Below are 15758 nucleotides of genomic sequence, written 5' to 3'. Positions count from 1 at the left end.
TAGGGCAGGATAGATTTCTATATCCCATTTCCTGTATTTTTTATTTCCCAGTTGCATGTGAAAACAATTTTTTTTAACATGTGTTTTTAAAACTTTGGTTTACAAATTTTCTCCCTTCCTCCCTCCCCACCCACCCTCATTGAAAAGGCAAGCAACTCGATACAGGTTATACATGTATAGTCATGCAAAACACTTCCATAGTAGTCAGGCTATGGAAAACTAAGTATATTTCCCTTCATCCAATCTTGCCCCCCATTTTTTCTATTCTCTCTTTTGACCCTGTCCCTCCTTAGAAGTGTTTGCTTCTGATTACCCCCTCCCCCATTCTGTCCTCCCCTCTATCATCCCCCTCTATCATGGCCCCTTCCCCCCTTATTTTCCTGTGGGGTAAGATAGATTTCCATATCCAATTGAGTGTGTATGTTATTCCCTCCTTAAGCCAATACATGTTATCTCTTCCATTGGAATGTGAGCTCCTTGAGGTCAGGGACCATGTTTTTTACCTTTATATTTCCAGAACTTTGTCTAATACATAAAAACACGTAATAATTACTTGTTGACTATTCAATTGCGGCCTCCAACTAATTGTCTGTCTGTAGTCCCTATCCCTGATTAAGAATTTATTAAGTTCCTACTATGTGCTGGGGCAGTTTAGGTGACACGGTGGATAGAGTGCCAGGCCTGTAGTCAGGAAGACTCATCTTCCTGAGTTCCAATCTGGCCTCAGATACTTATTAGCCTGGGCAAGTCACTTAACCCTGTTTGCCTCAGTTTCCTCATTTGTAAAAGGAGCTGGAGAAGAAAATGGCAAACCACTCCAGTACCTTTGCCAATACGATACCAAATGGGGTCACAAAGAGTCAGACACGGCTGAACAATAACAGCAACAATGTGCCAGGCAACTTTTAATGTGTTAAATAGAAGAGATTATTGGAAACCAGATATTTTCTATTACATAAAAATTAAAAAAAACACGTACAACAAAACAATGTAATTAAAGTAAAAATAAAACCAGGTTTGGAAACATTTATGACAAATACGACAGGTAAAAAACTTGGCACCTAAAATCAAATGCAAGATCTAGTTTCCCAGTGTAAATGACCCAAGGACATGAACAGACAACTCACTTTTTAAAGATAGCATTTTATTTTTTATCAAATACATGCAAAGACAATTTTTTTTAATTGCACATCACTCTTTTATTATAGTGAACAACAAAAAAGAGGCAGGGGGAGGGGCCGGGTTAGTACAGTTATGCTAAAACTGCTGAGGACCCAGATGGCTGGACCTAAGGCGGAAGGCAATGGGACTTTGAGACACATTTCAACATTATCTAGGGGCATTTCACTGCTACAGAACAGAGCAGGGGCTATCGAACACACAGTGGGATGTACTTGTGCACTCCTTAGAAATCAAGGAACTCTCCCTACTCTGACTTGGCTTGAGATCTCTCATGACTACCAAGCAGGACAGTTTAATTTCAAAAGCCACTAATAACCAGCCTAGAAGGGTCTTTTGTGAAAGCAAATGCAACAAGTAAACATTAGGACGACCTCCCAGATCCATTTTTCTTGGATTAGGGAGGAAACCTTCAAATAAAACTTTCATGATTCGTTAAATGACCACCTGGGTTATAGGTAGCTTCCTACAACGGCCCCTGAGAGGGCTGCCCTACTGGCAGGACTGGCTCATAGGATTAACTGGACCGACTGCTTCTTTCAACTCCCCACATGGATTAGTTCATACTGTGTCCCGGTCCCTAATCCTTAACCAGGTCCTTACTGAGCAAAACCTCCCAGGAGGCATTCTGACTAACGCGGTTGAGGGGAAGGGCAACAGGACAGAAAAGAATTGGTCTGAAATAGGGAGGAAGAAATGAGAAAAGAACCATCAGTCCCCCACCTGCAGCTGTGTGTTGTGATCCCTAAGGCAATGGTCAGTGTGTGGAGCAGGTGGGAAAGATGTGGTGGAGACAGCGAGAAGGGAAGGACCTGGCTACTGCCGGCTGGTGCTGGCAGCCTGCTTTCACTTCTTGGCCTTGCCTTGGCCTGCCACAGCCTCCATGGCTTTGCTCACTGTCTCTTTATCCCAGAGGAACTGCATGGGCTTGATGGGTTTCAGAATCTCATCCAACTCATAACATGATGGGAATGCCAGTGGGCAGATTCAGCTCCATGATTGCTTCTTCAGACAGACCCTCAAGATGTTTGACAATCCCTCCAGGACTATTGCCATGGGCTGCAATCAGAACATGTTTTCTTTCCTTCCTTGATCTGGGGGACAATTTCCTCATTCCAGAAGGGTAGAGCCCAGGCAGGTGTCTTTCGGGCTCTCACAGGAGGGCAGCTGATCCTCAGTCAGATTTGCATAGTGACGGTCCTTGCTGATGTTGCTGTAGAAGGGGTGGTCAGGCTCCATTGGAGGTGGTGGGATGTCGTGGGATCATCCCCAGATCTTCACCTGGGCCTCACCATGCTTAGCAGCTGTCTCTGCTTTGTTGAGACCAGTCAGACCTCTATAGTGCCGCTCATTGAGGAGCCAAGGCCTCATTTCAGGCAACCACATCTGGTCAATGGCATGTAGTACTGTCCAAAGGTTACGAATTGCTCTCTTCTGGACAGAGGTGAAGCAGATATCAAATTCATAGCCAGCATCTTGCAGCGCTTGGCCACCTTGCTTGGCCTCCTCCTCTCGGGTGGGGCTCAGGTCCGCAACGACGCTGGAGCGATTCTCCAGGTTCCAGATGCTCTCACTCCATGCCGGATCAGCACCAGCTTGTAGGCGGCCACAGCTGGACAGAGGCTTGGGGCAGCGAGTATTGAGGAGGCCGAAAAGACAATTTTAAACATTTATTTAAACAAAATTTGTAAAAAATTAGTTACAAATTTTCTCCCTACCTCCTCCCACCCCACCCCTCCCACCTAAGATGACAAGCAATTTGATATAGGTTATATATGTGTGTTCATGTAAAACATACTTCCATATTAGACACGTTGTGAAAGAAATAACAGACCAAAAGAAAAAACCCACACAAAAAAAAAATAAGGTGAAAATGGTGTGCTTCTATCTGCATTCAGACCAGTTCTTTCTGGAACAGACCACTTACAAAAGGGGAAATACAAGACAATGGCAATCACTTGAAAAACTGCTCAAGCAGACTTCAAACACATAATTGAAAAGAACAATAGCTAAAGACAAATGAAACTGAACACTGTAAAGTTGTAATGTCTCAGTTTGTCCTCAGATAACAGATAGGAGAAGACACTTTTGCAGAGAAGGGGAACTAGCGGTGTGGAATGTACCTGCTCGGTACATTTTATTAGTGTGTGCACCCAGGGAATCTTATTTATTTTTTAAAGGTGAACTTTTATTGAATATTCAGTCATGAAAGACATTATTTTTATTTAGTAAATGAAAGAAAGTTAAAAAAAAACCCCTAAAGCATCACCAGGATAGGGTTAGGGTGCTTTCCTCTGTGTTAGGAGTTTCAGACTGAAGAAATGGAAAGAAGTATTTATTTATTTATACATAAATACTTGTGTATAATATAACAATCCATACTTGAACACTAAAAGACCATATCATGTGATTAAATTAAAATGTAAAACCATTTTTTTGGAGAGGCTTTGGGGTATGCCTGGGCACATTTAGTACATTCTGTATCATCACACCTACTGTGTGGAACACTGCGTGTAGTGTGGGACTTGGTTGATCTGTTCATTAATTTCATGGGATATTTTCTTCTCTTTTTTATTTTTTGTTAGAAGGGATGACCCTGGGCAGTGAACGGAGGGCTATATAGGGAAGTGAAGGTAAAATAAAAACAAAATAAAAATTTAAATTAAAAAGCTTGGAAAAAATGTTCAAGTTCTTTATAATCAAAGAAACATAAAATTGGGGCAGCTAGGTGGTGCAGTAGATAGAGCTCTGGCCTTGGAGCCAGGAGGACGTTGAGTTCAAGTCTGATCTCAGACCAAACACTTGACACCTACTAGCTATGTGACCCTGGGCAAGTCACTTAACCCCGATTGCCTCACCAAAATGCAAAAAACAGAACAAAACAAAAAAGAAACATAAAATAAACCAACTTTGAGATATGACCTCACCTACTCAATTGGCAAAAATAATTAAAATCACTGCTGGCAGGGTGGGGAGAAAGGTACAATTATTGCTGGTAGATCTTCAAATAGGTGGATTACCTGAGAAAGCAATCTGGCAGGGGACAATCCATACCTGTGATCTCAGCAACCAAGAGGCTGAAGCTGGCTAGTCTCTTGAGGAATTCTGAGCTGCAGTGGGTTATGTCAATGGGGTGTCTACACTAAGTTGGGTGACAATATAGTGAGTCCTTGAGAGATTGGAGTGGGGCAGTGCCACCAGGTTGCCTAATGAGGTGCAAACAGCCCCAGACTAGAAGCAGAGCAGGTCAAAGTTCCCCAGCCAATCAGCAGTGGTATCCAGCTATGAGTAACCCCTTCATTTCCAGCCTTGTGGAGATGGGGTGATGAAGTTTTTAAAAATAAAGGCAAGGCGAGAAATCCGACAGCTCTTAAAAATTTACAAAAAAATTATCTCACTCTTTCATCCAAGAATTCCATTGTTGGGTACATACACCCTCAGGGAGTAAGCAAAAAAGAAACGTAAAGAGTTAGGTTTTAAAATATATTAATAGAAGCATTATTTGTAATTGCAAAATGCTAGAAATCACCCAAATGTCCAAGAATAAAAGATTTCAATAAATCATGGTACATTTTCATGATGTAATAAGCATAGAGACTGAGCCTGAGCACTTGATTTAAGTGACTTGCACTGATTCCCACAGTCACTCTGTACCAGAGGGAGGCTTTGAATCCAGGTTCACTAGACCAATACTTCCTCCCTGGAATGTTGTGAGACAGGTAAGGTCTACACTTTTGAGCAATATAAGGAACTACAGACAGTCGTTTATGAAATCATGTAAAGAAAATAAATCTATAAAGTGGAGCCTTAAGATACCTATGGTTGCCAAATTATAAAAAAGAAGTGAAATTGACAGAGATGTTGGAGGGACTTTTTTTTTTTAACTGGGTCTCCCTATTTCCTTCAGCCTAGAAGTATAGGAGCTACTCAGGGGCTGGTCCCACCCACTCTGAAACTCCAGTGAGTTTTCACCAGGGGTGGGAAACCTGTGGCCTGGAGGCCACATGTGGCCCTCTTGGTCCTCAGGAGGGTCCCTGTGTCTAAACCCAAAATTCACAGAACAAATTCCCTTAACTAAAGGATTTGTTCTGTGAAGTTTGGATTCAGTCAAAGGACCTCATATGAGAAACTAGAGGGCCATGTGTGGCCTCTAGGCCATAGGTTCCCCACCCCTGGTACACTGTTTCCCCCTTGGGCCAGTTTGTCCCTTTTTAGGCTGGACTTAATGGGGATGCCCAATGGATTTAGGTTTAGTCCACTGCAACTCCTGAGCTCCAGAAATTCCCAAGTCTCAGCCTTTCTGGATTATAGGCTTTCACCACCACTGAGGGAATGACTGACAAGATATGGTTATTTTATGTGTTGAAAATTTTTTTTTTAAATTTGAGTAGTTGAAGAGCCAATTTAAATTTTAATTGATATTTAACATTAAGCTTATAATAAATCGTTAAAAATAAGTTGAATGTCAGAGTTGGAAGGGACCTTAGAAATTAGAATGTCAGCTTAAATTTAAGGACCTTAAATTTAGGACATAGAACATCGACTGAGATCCGGATAGGATCTTAGAGCACAAGACGTCAGAGCTGGAGGGGAGCTTGGTTCATAGAAAGTCAGAGATGAATTTTTTATAGAATACGGACTGACAGCTCAAAGGGACCCTAGAACAGAGCCTAGAGTAGCGGTTCTAAACTTCCATGAACTCTTTACATATATATGTGTGCTTGTGTGTATGTATGTATGTATGTATATATACACACATATACATATATATGTTTCATAACTATTTCAATAGAATTGGTTTCCTTCTTTTATTTTATGCATTTATAAACGTGAATCTGAGAAAGGCTCTGTCCACCAGATTGTGGAAGAAGTCCAGGACCCAAGAGGGGTGAACAGTACCAGTTATAGAGGAGAAAGTGCTGGAGTCAAAGTCAGGACAGAGGTGGGTTCAAATTCACCATTTTGACTGTTACTAACCGTATGTCTTCGAACATCTCTGAACAAGTTTCCTATCTCTAGACAGGAATTACATCCCCTTACTCATGAGGATCACGTGAGACGATGCTTCACTTGGGTAAAGTGCCTTGCACCCTTTAGAAGGCCATCCCAATGGCTCGTTGAGAATTATCCAGAGGTGTGCTGACAAATGTTAAATGATTCTCCCAGGAAAATGTAGACTGGACACACTTTTAAGTTTCATCTGCAACGTTAACATTTTATTCAACACTATTTAAAGTCTAGACAGATGGATAAAATAAGCTTTGATTTGTAGCGTTTGTCTCTTTCCAAGGTGTAAATGCTCATACTGATCATTTAACGATCGGCTCTTACAGGCCGGCCCCATCTCATCCCAACCTCCTCAGCACCCTCTGGGAAGTGGGTCAGGAGGCTAAAGAACAGGCCAAAGCTTCAGCGGAATTGGCCCGGGGCTCCTCCAGCTGGGCTCCGCCTCGCTGGCCTCTGCCCCGACGTTCATCTGGCAGGTTGGCTGTAGCGCTGGGCGCTCCTCCCACGCGGGGGCCTCATCAGCAGAGCTGGTCAGCCCCTCCTCCGTTTTCCCTGCAGCGCCTCTTCCGGGCTCCACGTTCTCTCCGAGCTGGGGACTCAACAATACCCTGGAGTTGGACTCCGACCAGGGTCTGGGAAGTAAGTGTGCTCAGCTTCGATCCCGCCCCCACTGCAGGAGAGAGAGGACTTTCCTTAATCGCTCTTCCTCCTTACACGTGACACCTCCGGACCTCTTCCCCCTCGTCCCTGGAGAGTGTGGAACCAGTCCTGGACGAGCCTAGGTCCGGCTTCCTTCTGCAGAGAAGTCGAGATAGTGCTGATTTGGGGCTGGGGTCTCTCTGTGCATTGGCATGCAGCACTCACGTGGGCTGGGTTAGCTCTCTTCCGTCCTCAACAGACCCCTCCCCTGAGACCGGTGTCCCGAAATGTCAAAGCTTGAGGGGGCTATCTGAATCCCTCATTTTACAGAGGGGGATATTGAGGTCCAGTGAGGACATGGTGGCAGAATCGGAAGTAGAACCTAGGTCTTCCAACTTCTAGTCCAGAAGCCGGAGGAGAGACAGGCAGCCAGTGAGCGGGCCTCCGAGTGCAGAAGTTCTGGGCTCATGTCCCGCCGCTGGCATCCTGGCTGTGTGTGACCCTAGGCAGGTCTCTTAACTTTTCAATGCCCCAGAGAAGGTGGCATTCGGTTAGGTGGAAGGAATTTTCCCACTGGGAGTTCCGAATACGAATGAAATCACAGGCTCATCCACCAAATAGCCAAAGAACCAAATTTCTCCCCAAACCTCTTCAAAATAGGGAAGAATGGGGAGAATGTGCCCCCCCCTTCCCAGCTTTGGTAGATTTACGGACCCTAGAGTGTGCCTCATATAGCCAATGGGATCCTTTCTTCATTTCATCTTAATTTAAACTTCAATATTGCATCTAATAGCACCTTTATTAACTCATACTGACCTGGGCCGCTCTTAAAACCTGAAACTGTTTACGTTAAGCTCCACAAATATTTATTAAGCCCTATCATAAGCTCTCTCTCTTTGCCTCTTCTGTATATAATTAGTTTTCTAAATCTTTCCAAGCTGCTAGGGATTCTTGCTTCGTGCCCCTTTGGAATAGACAGAGTGGTTGGGACGGCACGAAGTCCCTCCCACAAACACAGTTTTTTGCATTCTGGCTGGTGGTCCGTCCCTAGAACTCAGGGCTAGACAGGGCCGAAATTGTTAATGGGTTGGGATGCCAGAGAAGGCTTTCAGGATTCCAGATGTGATCCACCTCTTCTGTCTCAGAAAGGCCAGAAGCTTTTCTCATTTCATGGAATCATAAAATGTAATGGATTTAGTCCAGTAAGCTTGTATAAAGGGGCTCCTGAGGGGGAGCCCAGAGCACACTAAAGCACTCTGTTAGGCTCTGGGGAGAGGCTGAAAAGTCTCTGCCAGCAGGAGACTTAACCAGTAGCCTGTTGGAAGATACAAGAGGCTTTTGTTAGGAGTTATTTTGGATTTGTATATCAGAGATGTGCAAAGTAATGTGTCCCCTGCTTCCTCCCTGCCTCCCCACCTTCAGTGCTAATGGAATCTTACAAATCAGAGAATATCAGAGCTGGGATGGAATTTGTGGACCATGAATTCAGGTCCTCCAACCTCCTATTACAGGTTAGTCTGAGAAAACAGGCCTAAAGAAAGGAATTGTTACATTCACCTTGGACAAGATAGATTCTATCCAGAAGTCAAGTAAAGGACTATTAAATGTTATTTTTCTATTGTTCGTTGATTTTTTAAAATTAAGATTTTACCATTTAACACGAGTTTAAAGGAAAAAGCACAAGAATAAGAAGTGTGGCTGAGGGACTGAGCTCACATGGCTTCTAGCCAGAGCTGTGCTGGAGTCAGCTGGTACAGGGTTGGAAGAGAGCCAGTTGTTAAATTTTCAGCATATTTACATATCATCTGCCAACACTACAACTCAGGGTTTGATTTATTGTTTTGTTGATTATTTAGACTTAAGAAAGTGAGGGATAAAATTTTAATAATGCAGATTAAACTTGAAAGTGTGTCATAGTACATTTGGAATTTTGGGGGGAGGGTTACTTGTTAAATTTTTACTAGCATACCCCTGTTTCCAACCCAACTTATCTTTGATCCCATGAAAAGTACTAGAGCATGATTTTAAGTTTTGTTATCTTTATCTTCTCCTAGATGTTCAGCATCTTTAAGCAGGAGGCCAGAGGGCTGGCCACCTCCCCTGCTTCATCATCCACTCAAGACTTGGGCACTAATTGTGGAGAGGGCCTGGACAGTGAATCTTCTGAGAAGACAGATAAGGAGCCTGTGGATTTCTATGGATTGGGTGATCCTGCTGCCGAGTTCTCCCAGATGAGCCCATATCTCTCTTCTCGAGGAAGCATCATCAAATGTTTTCGGGATGCAGCTGAGGAAGGTTATAAGGCCTACCACTTGGATGAGTATGATGAAGACAAGAACCCTAACGTGAGTGCACCCACCCTGGGAAGTTGGAAGGAGAAGTCCTGGGGGTAGGCAGCGTGGAGAAGGTAGGATTGTTGCCAGCCCAAGCCCCATCTGGCCAACTGGGGGAGCTCCCAATTTATTGTTTAACTTCAGAGCAGATCCCTGAATTATCATCTGATATAAGAAGGCTCCTGTTGCTTACCTTGATTAGAATATTAGCATCCAATTCTAAAAATCTCAACAATGTAAAGATTTTCAAAATTGTCCAATCTTCAAGAAAAATCACTGAGGCAGAGATCTGAGCCAATGGCACTTTATTTAAGGGTCCATGCCCCCCACCAATGAAGTGGACCTCAGATCTTTCACATGATCTGAGATTCCCACTTTCTCTAGGGCCTTAGTTTTATAGTGCTTGATACCCGGACAATACAGGTGGAACAAGTCAAAAATACAGAGTCTGATTGGTGCATAGACCTTGCCCTTGACCCTTCAGGAAGGTCTACACAAAATGCAGAATCTCGTTGGTTGACAAACAGGTTGGTGAGCAGACCTTAACAGACCTATCTTGACCTTCTGGAGGTCTTACCAAAGTCAATGAACAGGCTTATGGGTTTGGGCTGATAAGTGGATGTCAAAACATCTACATGGGCTGATTGGCTGGTAGAAGGACAGGCCACAGTCGGGCAACCAGGGTCACTCATTGGCTACCTGCTCATGGTCATCTCCCTATGCTGGGCAATAGAGGGATCATGAGGGATGGAGGGGAAACAAAAATAGCTGGGGGAGGGCTTTCCATCATGTAACTGAGTCACCTCTGTCATGCTGGGCTTGGTGTCTGTGACAAAGAAAAACAAGGGTGGAGGTCTTCTAGTTGGTTTCCTATGATGAAGCAAGTGAACTTGCAATCTGTAGTTCACAGCTCTGGGGCCTAATATGCAGAACTTACAATCACCACTTCTGTGGAATCATATCCAACTGACTAATACTGATTGGAATAAAATAAGGATCCAATAAAATAGGGGTCCAATTAATCATCTATCACAACAGTCGAGAGCTATGGATGAAGCAATAAGATGAAACCTAACAGAGATAAATATAAAGTCACCCTGGATTAAAAAATTAAATTACACAGGTATAAGATGAGGGAGGCATATCTAGGCCTTTCTGGTTTGTGTGATAAAGATTTTAGTAGGGCATTTTAGTAGACCAGAAGCTCAAGATGAGACAGTAGGGTGACATGGCAGCCCAAATCAGCAATGGCACCTTAGGTGGCATTGAAAGAGGCCTAATGTCCAGGACTGGTGGTTATGGCCCTGCTGTATTTGACCCTGTTCAGACCACATCTGGGCTTTTATATACAGCTTAGGGTACCACAAGTTGGGGAGCCTCTAGAAGAAGGAAACCAAGATGGCGAAGGCCTTTGAGACTAAACCATACAAGGGTCACCTGAAGGAACTAGGAATGTTTAACCTGGAGAGGAGAAGACTTGCAGAGACATAATTGCTGTCTTCAAATATTTAAAGGGTTTGATATGGAAGAAGGATTAGATTTGTTCTACTTGCCTCAAAAGGCAGAACTAGGAGCCATGAATAAGAGAGAAGCAGATTTCTGAAGCTCATGGTAAGGAAAAACTTCCTAACAATTAGAGTTGTCCAAAAGTGGAAAAGACTGCCATCTGCGTCAGATTCCCCAGTCCATTTCACCCAGGGGTTGGCAACCCGAGCCCTGTTTGGTTCCGTGCACATTTTTATGGCTTTTAGCCATAATAAAGGAATAAGTCTGGATCCATATGTTGACTCATCTAAGTAATTCGGAAATATGCACCAGAAACAATGAATCATTAGCCTTGGAGGTGAGTAGTCCATTAGATTGTGTGAACTTGTACAAATTAAATAAAAGTGTGATACATGATGTGTGTATATATATGAACACACACACATAAAGCACAGCTGTTACAAAAAGATGACTCTTTTCCCTTAAAGGCTTATTGACCCTTAATCTAGCCCAATTGCCTGCCTTAGTCAGCACCAATAAGGGGTAGTTTGTGGGAAGGAAATGATGACTAAGAGATAGGGATTTCTCCCCCAAATATCCTGGTTTCTCACAATGATTACATGGCACTGTCATCCATGAATTTATCTAAACTTTTTTTTTGTAGCTGTAGTTATATTTTCAGCCTGTATAACCAACTGAGGTGATGCATTCCCTAAATTTACTTTCCCTAGTGTAAAAATACAACTGCCTTCTATTTTTTCTTAGCTGACTTCACCCAATCTTCCAGTGCCCACTCATTGCCTCCCACCCCCCAACACCATTTCTGACCCTACTTTTTAATGAGATGAAGACCTTGTTGGCATTTCTATAGGCTCAGGAGGAATGCTTGTGATTCCTATCAGCCCTGACCTGGAGCTCTGGGTTTTAAATAGAGAACAATAGGATGTTAGAATGGGCAGGGCACCTTGTAAGATAGAACACAGAATGTCAGGAGGAGTAGGCATAAGAACACTACACTGTCAGAGTTGTCAGGAATCTTAGAATATAGAACTCAGAATGTCATAGCTTGGGGGGACTATAGGACATAAAATATTAGAATTGGAAGGAATTTTAGAACATAAAATATCAGAACTGGAAGGAATTTTAGAATATAGTATGTGAGAGCTAGAAAGAGCCTTAGAACACAATGTGAGAGTAAGAAAGGACCTTAGAATATATATAAAAAAAAATTAGATACAGAAGGAATCTTAGAACACAGAATGTCTGAATTGGGAGGGACCTCAGTACATAGAGGATAGAATATCACAGCTGGAATAAACCTTAGATTGAATACTGTCAAAACTGGAAGGCACTTTTAGAACAAAGAACATTAAAGCTGGAAAGAATCTTAGAGATCACTTAACCCAGTTGTTCCCAAACTTTCCAAATATGAAGACTCCATTTAAATGTCAAAAATATGTTAAAAGATATGCACATGACAGTAGTTACACTAGTAATATATGTTAATTGAAAAGAAAGAACCATTATGATAAAAGGTGTTATCCTTTAGTAAAGATCAAGATGAATTTGCATGCATTATGCATACTTTTGAGAAATAGTTATATGTGTGAGACATTATTTACCAAGTATTCAGAAGGTGTGTTGACTTCTTTGTGGATTTGCATGTGAATTTGAGGGCCCTTTGTAATAACTCATTCTCCCTTTGTAAGGTTTCTCTTTTTCAAGTTGGAAGTGACTGATTTAGTTCAGCCTTCTCACTTTACAGATAACTGTTTCCTCATTTGTAAAATGGGGATCATTAGAAAAATATTTATAGCAGCTCTTTTTGTGGTGACAAAGAACTGGAAACTAAGGAGGTGCCCATCAGTTGGCGAATGGGAGGGGTGGGACTCAACAAGTTACAGTATGTGAATGGGATGGAATACTATTATGCTATAAGGATTGATGAAGGCAGTGGGTTTTAGAGAAACTTGAGAAGATTTGTATAAACTGATGCAGAGTGAAGCGAGCAGAACCAAGAGAACAGTTAACTTTGTAACAGCAACATTGTAACAACAAAACACTCTGTAAGACTTAACTCCGGTCAATGCAATGATCAACCTCAATTCCAGAGGAGCCACCGATGAACTATTCTACCCACCTCCTGACAGAGAGGTGATGGATTTAAGATGCAGATAGAGATTTAGCATTTTAAGACGTGGCCAGCATGGGCCATGTTTTTTTGTTTGGCTATGCATATTTGTTACAAAGGTTTTCTTTTTCTCTTTTTTCCCATTGGGCCTGGGAAAGGTGGGAGGAAGAGAAAATTAGATTTTTTGCTCACTAAAAAAAATTAAATGATAGAAAATGGGGATCATCACCTACCCCATGGAGTTGTGAGAATCAAATGAGAAAATGCCTATGAAGTGTTTTGTAAACCTTAAAGAACCATATAAATTTTAGCTATCATCATCATCATCATCATCATCATCATCATTAACAGCAGCAGCAGCATCAAGAGGTCCCATGCTTTTTGCTCCTATGAGAATGAAATACTCAATGAATGGAGGAGCCTGTTGGGGTTATAATGCCTCCTAGTCCATTGCATTGATTAGGGTTGGGTCTTCCCTCCCTACAGAGGCAACCTTCTCCACCATACCCATATCACCTCTTCTTCTTTCTCTTCCACCTCCAGGGAATCATTAACTTTGGCACCAGTGAAAACAAGCTCTGCTTTGACCTGCTGTCCAGCCGGGTGAGTCCTGGGTGTCCAGCTGAAGATATACATGCTACTTTCCCTTGAACTTCTCCAGGGAATAGCCTGGAAAAGACTGCGGGGAATATCACAAATTTTTTTTCTTGACTGTGGACATGGTCTTTAAAGGGATAGCTAGAGGCCAGAGTGAGAAGGCATGTGACACAAATAAGAATTTTAGGCTAGATCAGTGAACAGAGATAGCATGCTGCCTGGAGTATGTGCATGTGTATGTGTATGTGTATGTGTGTATATGTGTGTGTGTATGTGTATGTATGTGTGTGTGTGTGTGTGTGTGTGTGTGTATGAGGGTTGAGGGGAGCAGAGAACATTGGATTTGAAGTCAGGAATTTGAATCCTGACTCTCCTACTTTTCTATCTCTCTGAATTTGAGTAAATCCTTATTCACTCAGGATCTCAGTTTCCATATCTGTAAAATGAAGGAAACACTACCTATGCTTCACAGAGTTCTCGTGGGCAATACATTTTGTAAAACTTTAAGCACTAACATGAAGCATCATTGGTTAAATGTCTTGTGGACAATAAGCTAGTGCTCAGACATGACGCATTTCCTGCCTTCATGGGGCTTACAGCCCAGCTGTTAATAGAAATTTACAATTAGTCCTTACCAAGTTCTTTGAAGACCTTCTCTCATTTTCTTCACAACACTAGGGTAAATATGATGAGCCCAAGATTTTTTTTAGGGTGGTGGTCATGACCTGTGATTCCACTGGTGTAGGGGGTTACCTGATGAGGAAAGTTCTTCTGCCATTGACAAGTGGAAAGTTTTAGAATGCACACTGGGTGCTAAGAGGTTAAGGACTGACCATGGCCTGCAGAACCAGTATGGGCCACATGTGGGATATGAACCCAGTTCTTCCTGACTTCAGGAGGCTAGCTCTCCTTTAGGCTAAGGCCATGTTTGTCTCAGAGGAGGAGAATAAGTCTCAGAGAAGTTAAGTGACCTGCTTCAGGTAACACAGCTCGTAGGAAGCAGAGCTAGGATCAGATTCTGCCTTGTTGGCCTCCTGAGTTCAGGGTTCTTTCTGCCATTCCGTGTTGCTCAATACTGATTGAGCTGAAGTGGCATCTCTGCGAGCAGCTGTGGAGCTATGGGGGAATATTCCATAGCAATTGCTCAAGGACATGGGCCAGGTTCCTGTATAGTGCCCCTGGAATGTGTTTTCTCCATCACCTGATCTGTGTTCTTGCCCCCTCCCAACCTGGGCCTGAGAGGCCCTCACTGCCACCCTCCCCCCAACTTTGCCTGGGAGGCCCTTGCTGCTCCCCCTCCCCACTTGGGGCCTGGGAGGCCCTCACTGCCCCTGGGCTGTGCACCTGCTGAGGTCTCACTGCTCTGCCATATCTTCTTTTCCTACCAGCTGAATCAGAGGGACATGCACCACATTGAGCCTCCCATGTTGCAGTATCCCGACTGGAAAGGACACATGTGGTAAGTGGTTCCCAGTTGCCTTGCTTTGGAGACCTGACGACACACGTGACTGACTTCTGGGGGTAGAGGGGGAGGGGATGACTCTTAGGGTCATAGGATTTAGGGCTGGAAGGGACTTGGGAGAGCATCACCTTAGAGTGAGAGAAGGAACCTTATATTAACCCAAAACATAATGTTAAAGCCAGAAGACGTTTTGGAACCTAAAATACTAGAGCTGAAAGAGAACCTGACCTAGAACCTTGCCAATAAATAAGTCAGTAAACATTTATTATATACCTACTACGTGTCAGACATTGTGCTGTTGGGTGTGCTCACCTAGAATGTTAGAGCTGCAAGAGACCTTAGAACATAGAATATTAGAGCTGGGAGAGAACCTCGAACTTAGAATAGAGAATGTTGGAGCTAGGAAAGGTCTTAGGGAAGGCAGCATGGTATGGTGGAAAGAGCGCTGGGCCTGGAGTCAGAAAGATCTGAGTTCAAATCCAGCCTCAGATACTTATTAGCTGTGTGACCCTGGGCAAGTCACTTAACCACTATTTGCCTTGGTTTCCCTATCTGTAAAAAGGGGATAATAATAGCACCGACCTCCCAGGGTGGTTTTGAGGATCAAAAAAGATAATAACTGTAAAGTGCTTAGTGCAGTGCCTGGCACAGGTGTCATATAAATGCTAGCTATTCTTGTTATTGCTGGTGTGACTGGGCACATCACTTAACCTCTCTGTGCTATAACTGCTTTATCTTTAAACCGAAAGCGTTAGATTAGATCACCTCTGATGTTCTTTCAGCTCTTTATCTATAACCCTATGATCCTTAGATCAAAGAATATGGAATCAACATCAGAGCTGGAAGGGATCTTAGAACAGAGAAGAGGGAACATCAGAGTCAGAAGGAACCTTAAAACAGAGAATGTCAGAGCTGGAAGGGACCT

The 15758-nt window shown here is 43.1% G+C and overlaps 1 protein-coding gene and 1 pseudogene across 1 annotated transcript in view; one reads left to right on the top strand and one right to left on the bottom strand.

Moving 5' to 3' along the window:
- Positions 1-2025: 2025 nt before the first annotated feature.
- On the bottom strand, positions 2026-6173 carry LOC114024653 (annotated as a pseudogene).
- A 539-nt stretch (positions 6174-6712) lies between these two features.
- Positions 6713-15758, top strand: part of ACCS (1-aminocyclopropane-1-carboxylate synthase homolog (inactive)) — a 25906-nt gene continuing 16860 nt past the window's right edge. Inside the window, 4 exon segments of the mRNA XM_027837894.1 lie at positions 6713-6825; positions 8880-9170; positions 13318-13377; positions 14760-14830. Coding sequence (XP_027693695.1) covers positions 8880-9170; positions 13318-13377; positions 14760-14830 — 422 coding nt within the window. The 5' untranslated portion in view covers positions 6713-6825.

This window comes from Vombatus ursinus, unplaced genomic scaffold (genome assembly GCF_900497805.2).
Source record: "Vombatus ursinus unplaced genomic scaffold, bare-nosed wombat genome assembly UNPS02014822.1, whole genome shotgun sequence".
Lineage (NCBI taxonomy): Eukaryota > Metazoa > Chordata > Mammalia > Diprotodontia > Vombatidae > Vombatus > Vombatus ursinus.
Note: the sequence above shows the minus strand (reverse complement) of the source record. Positions and strands in the feature narration are given on the sequence as shown.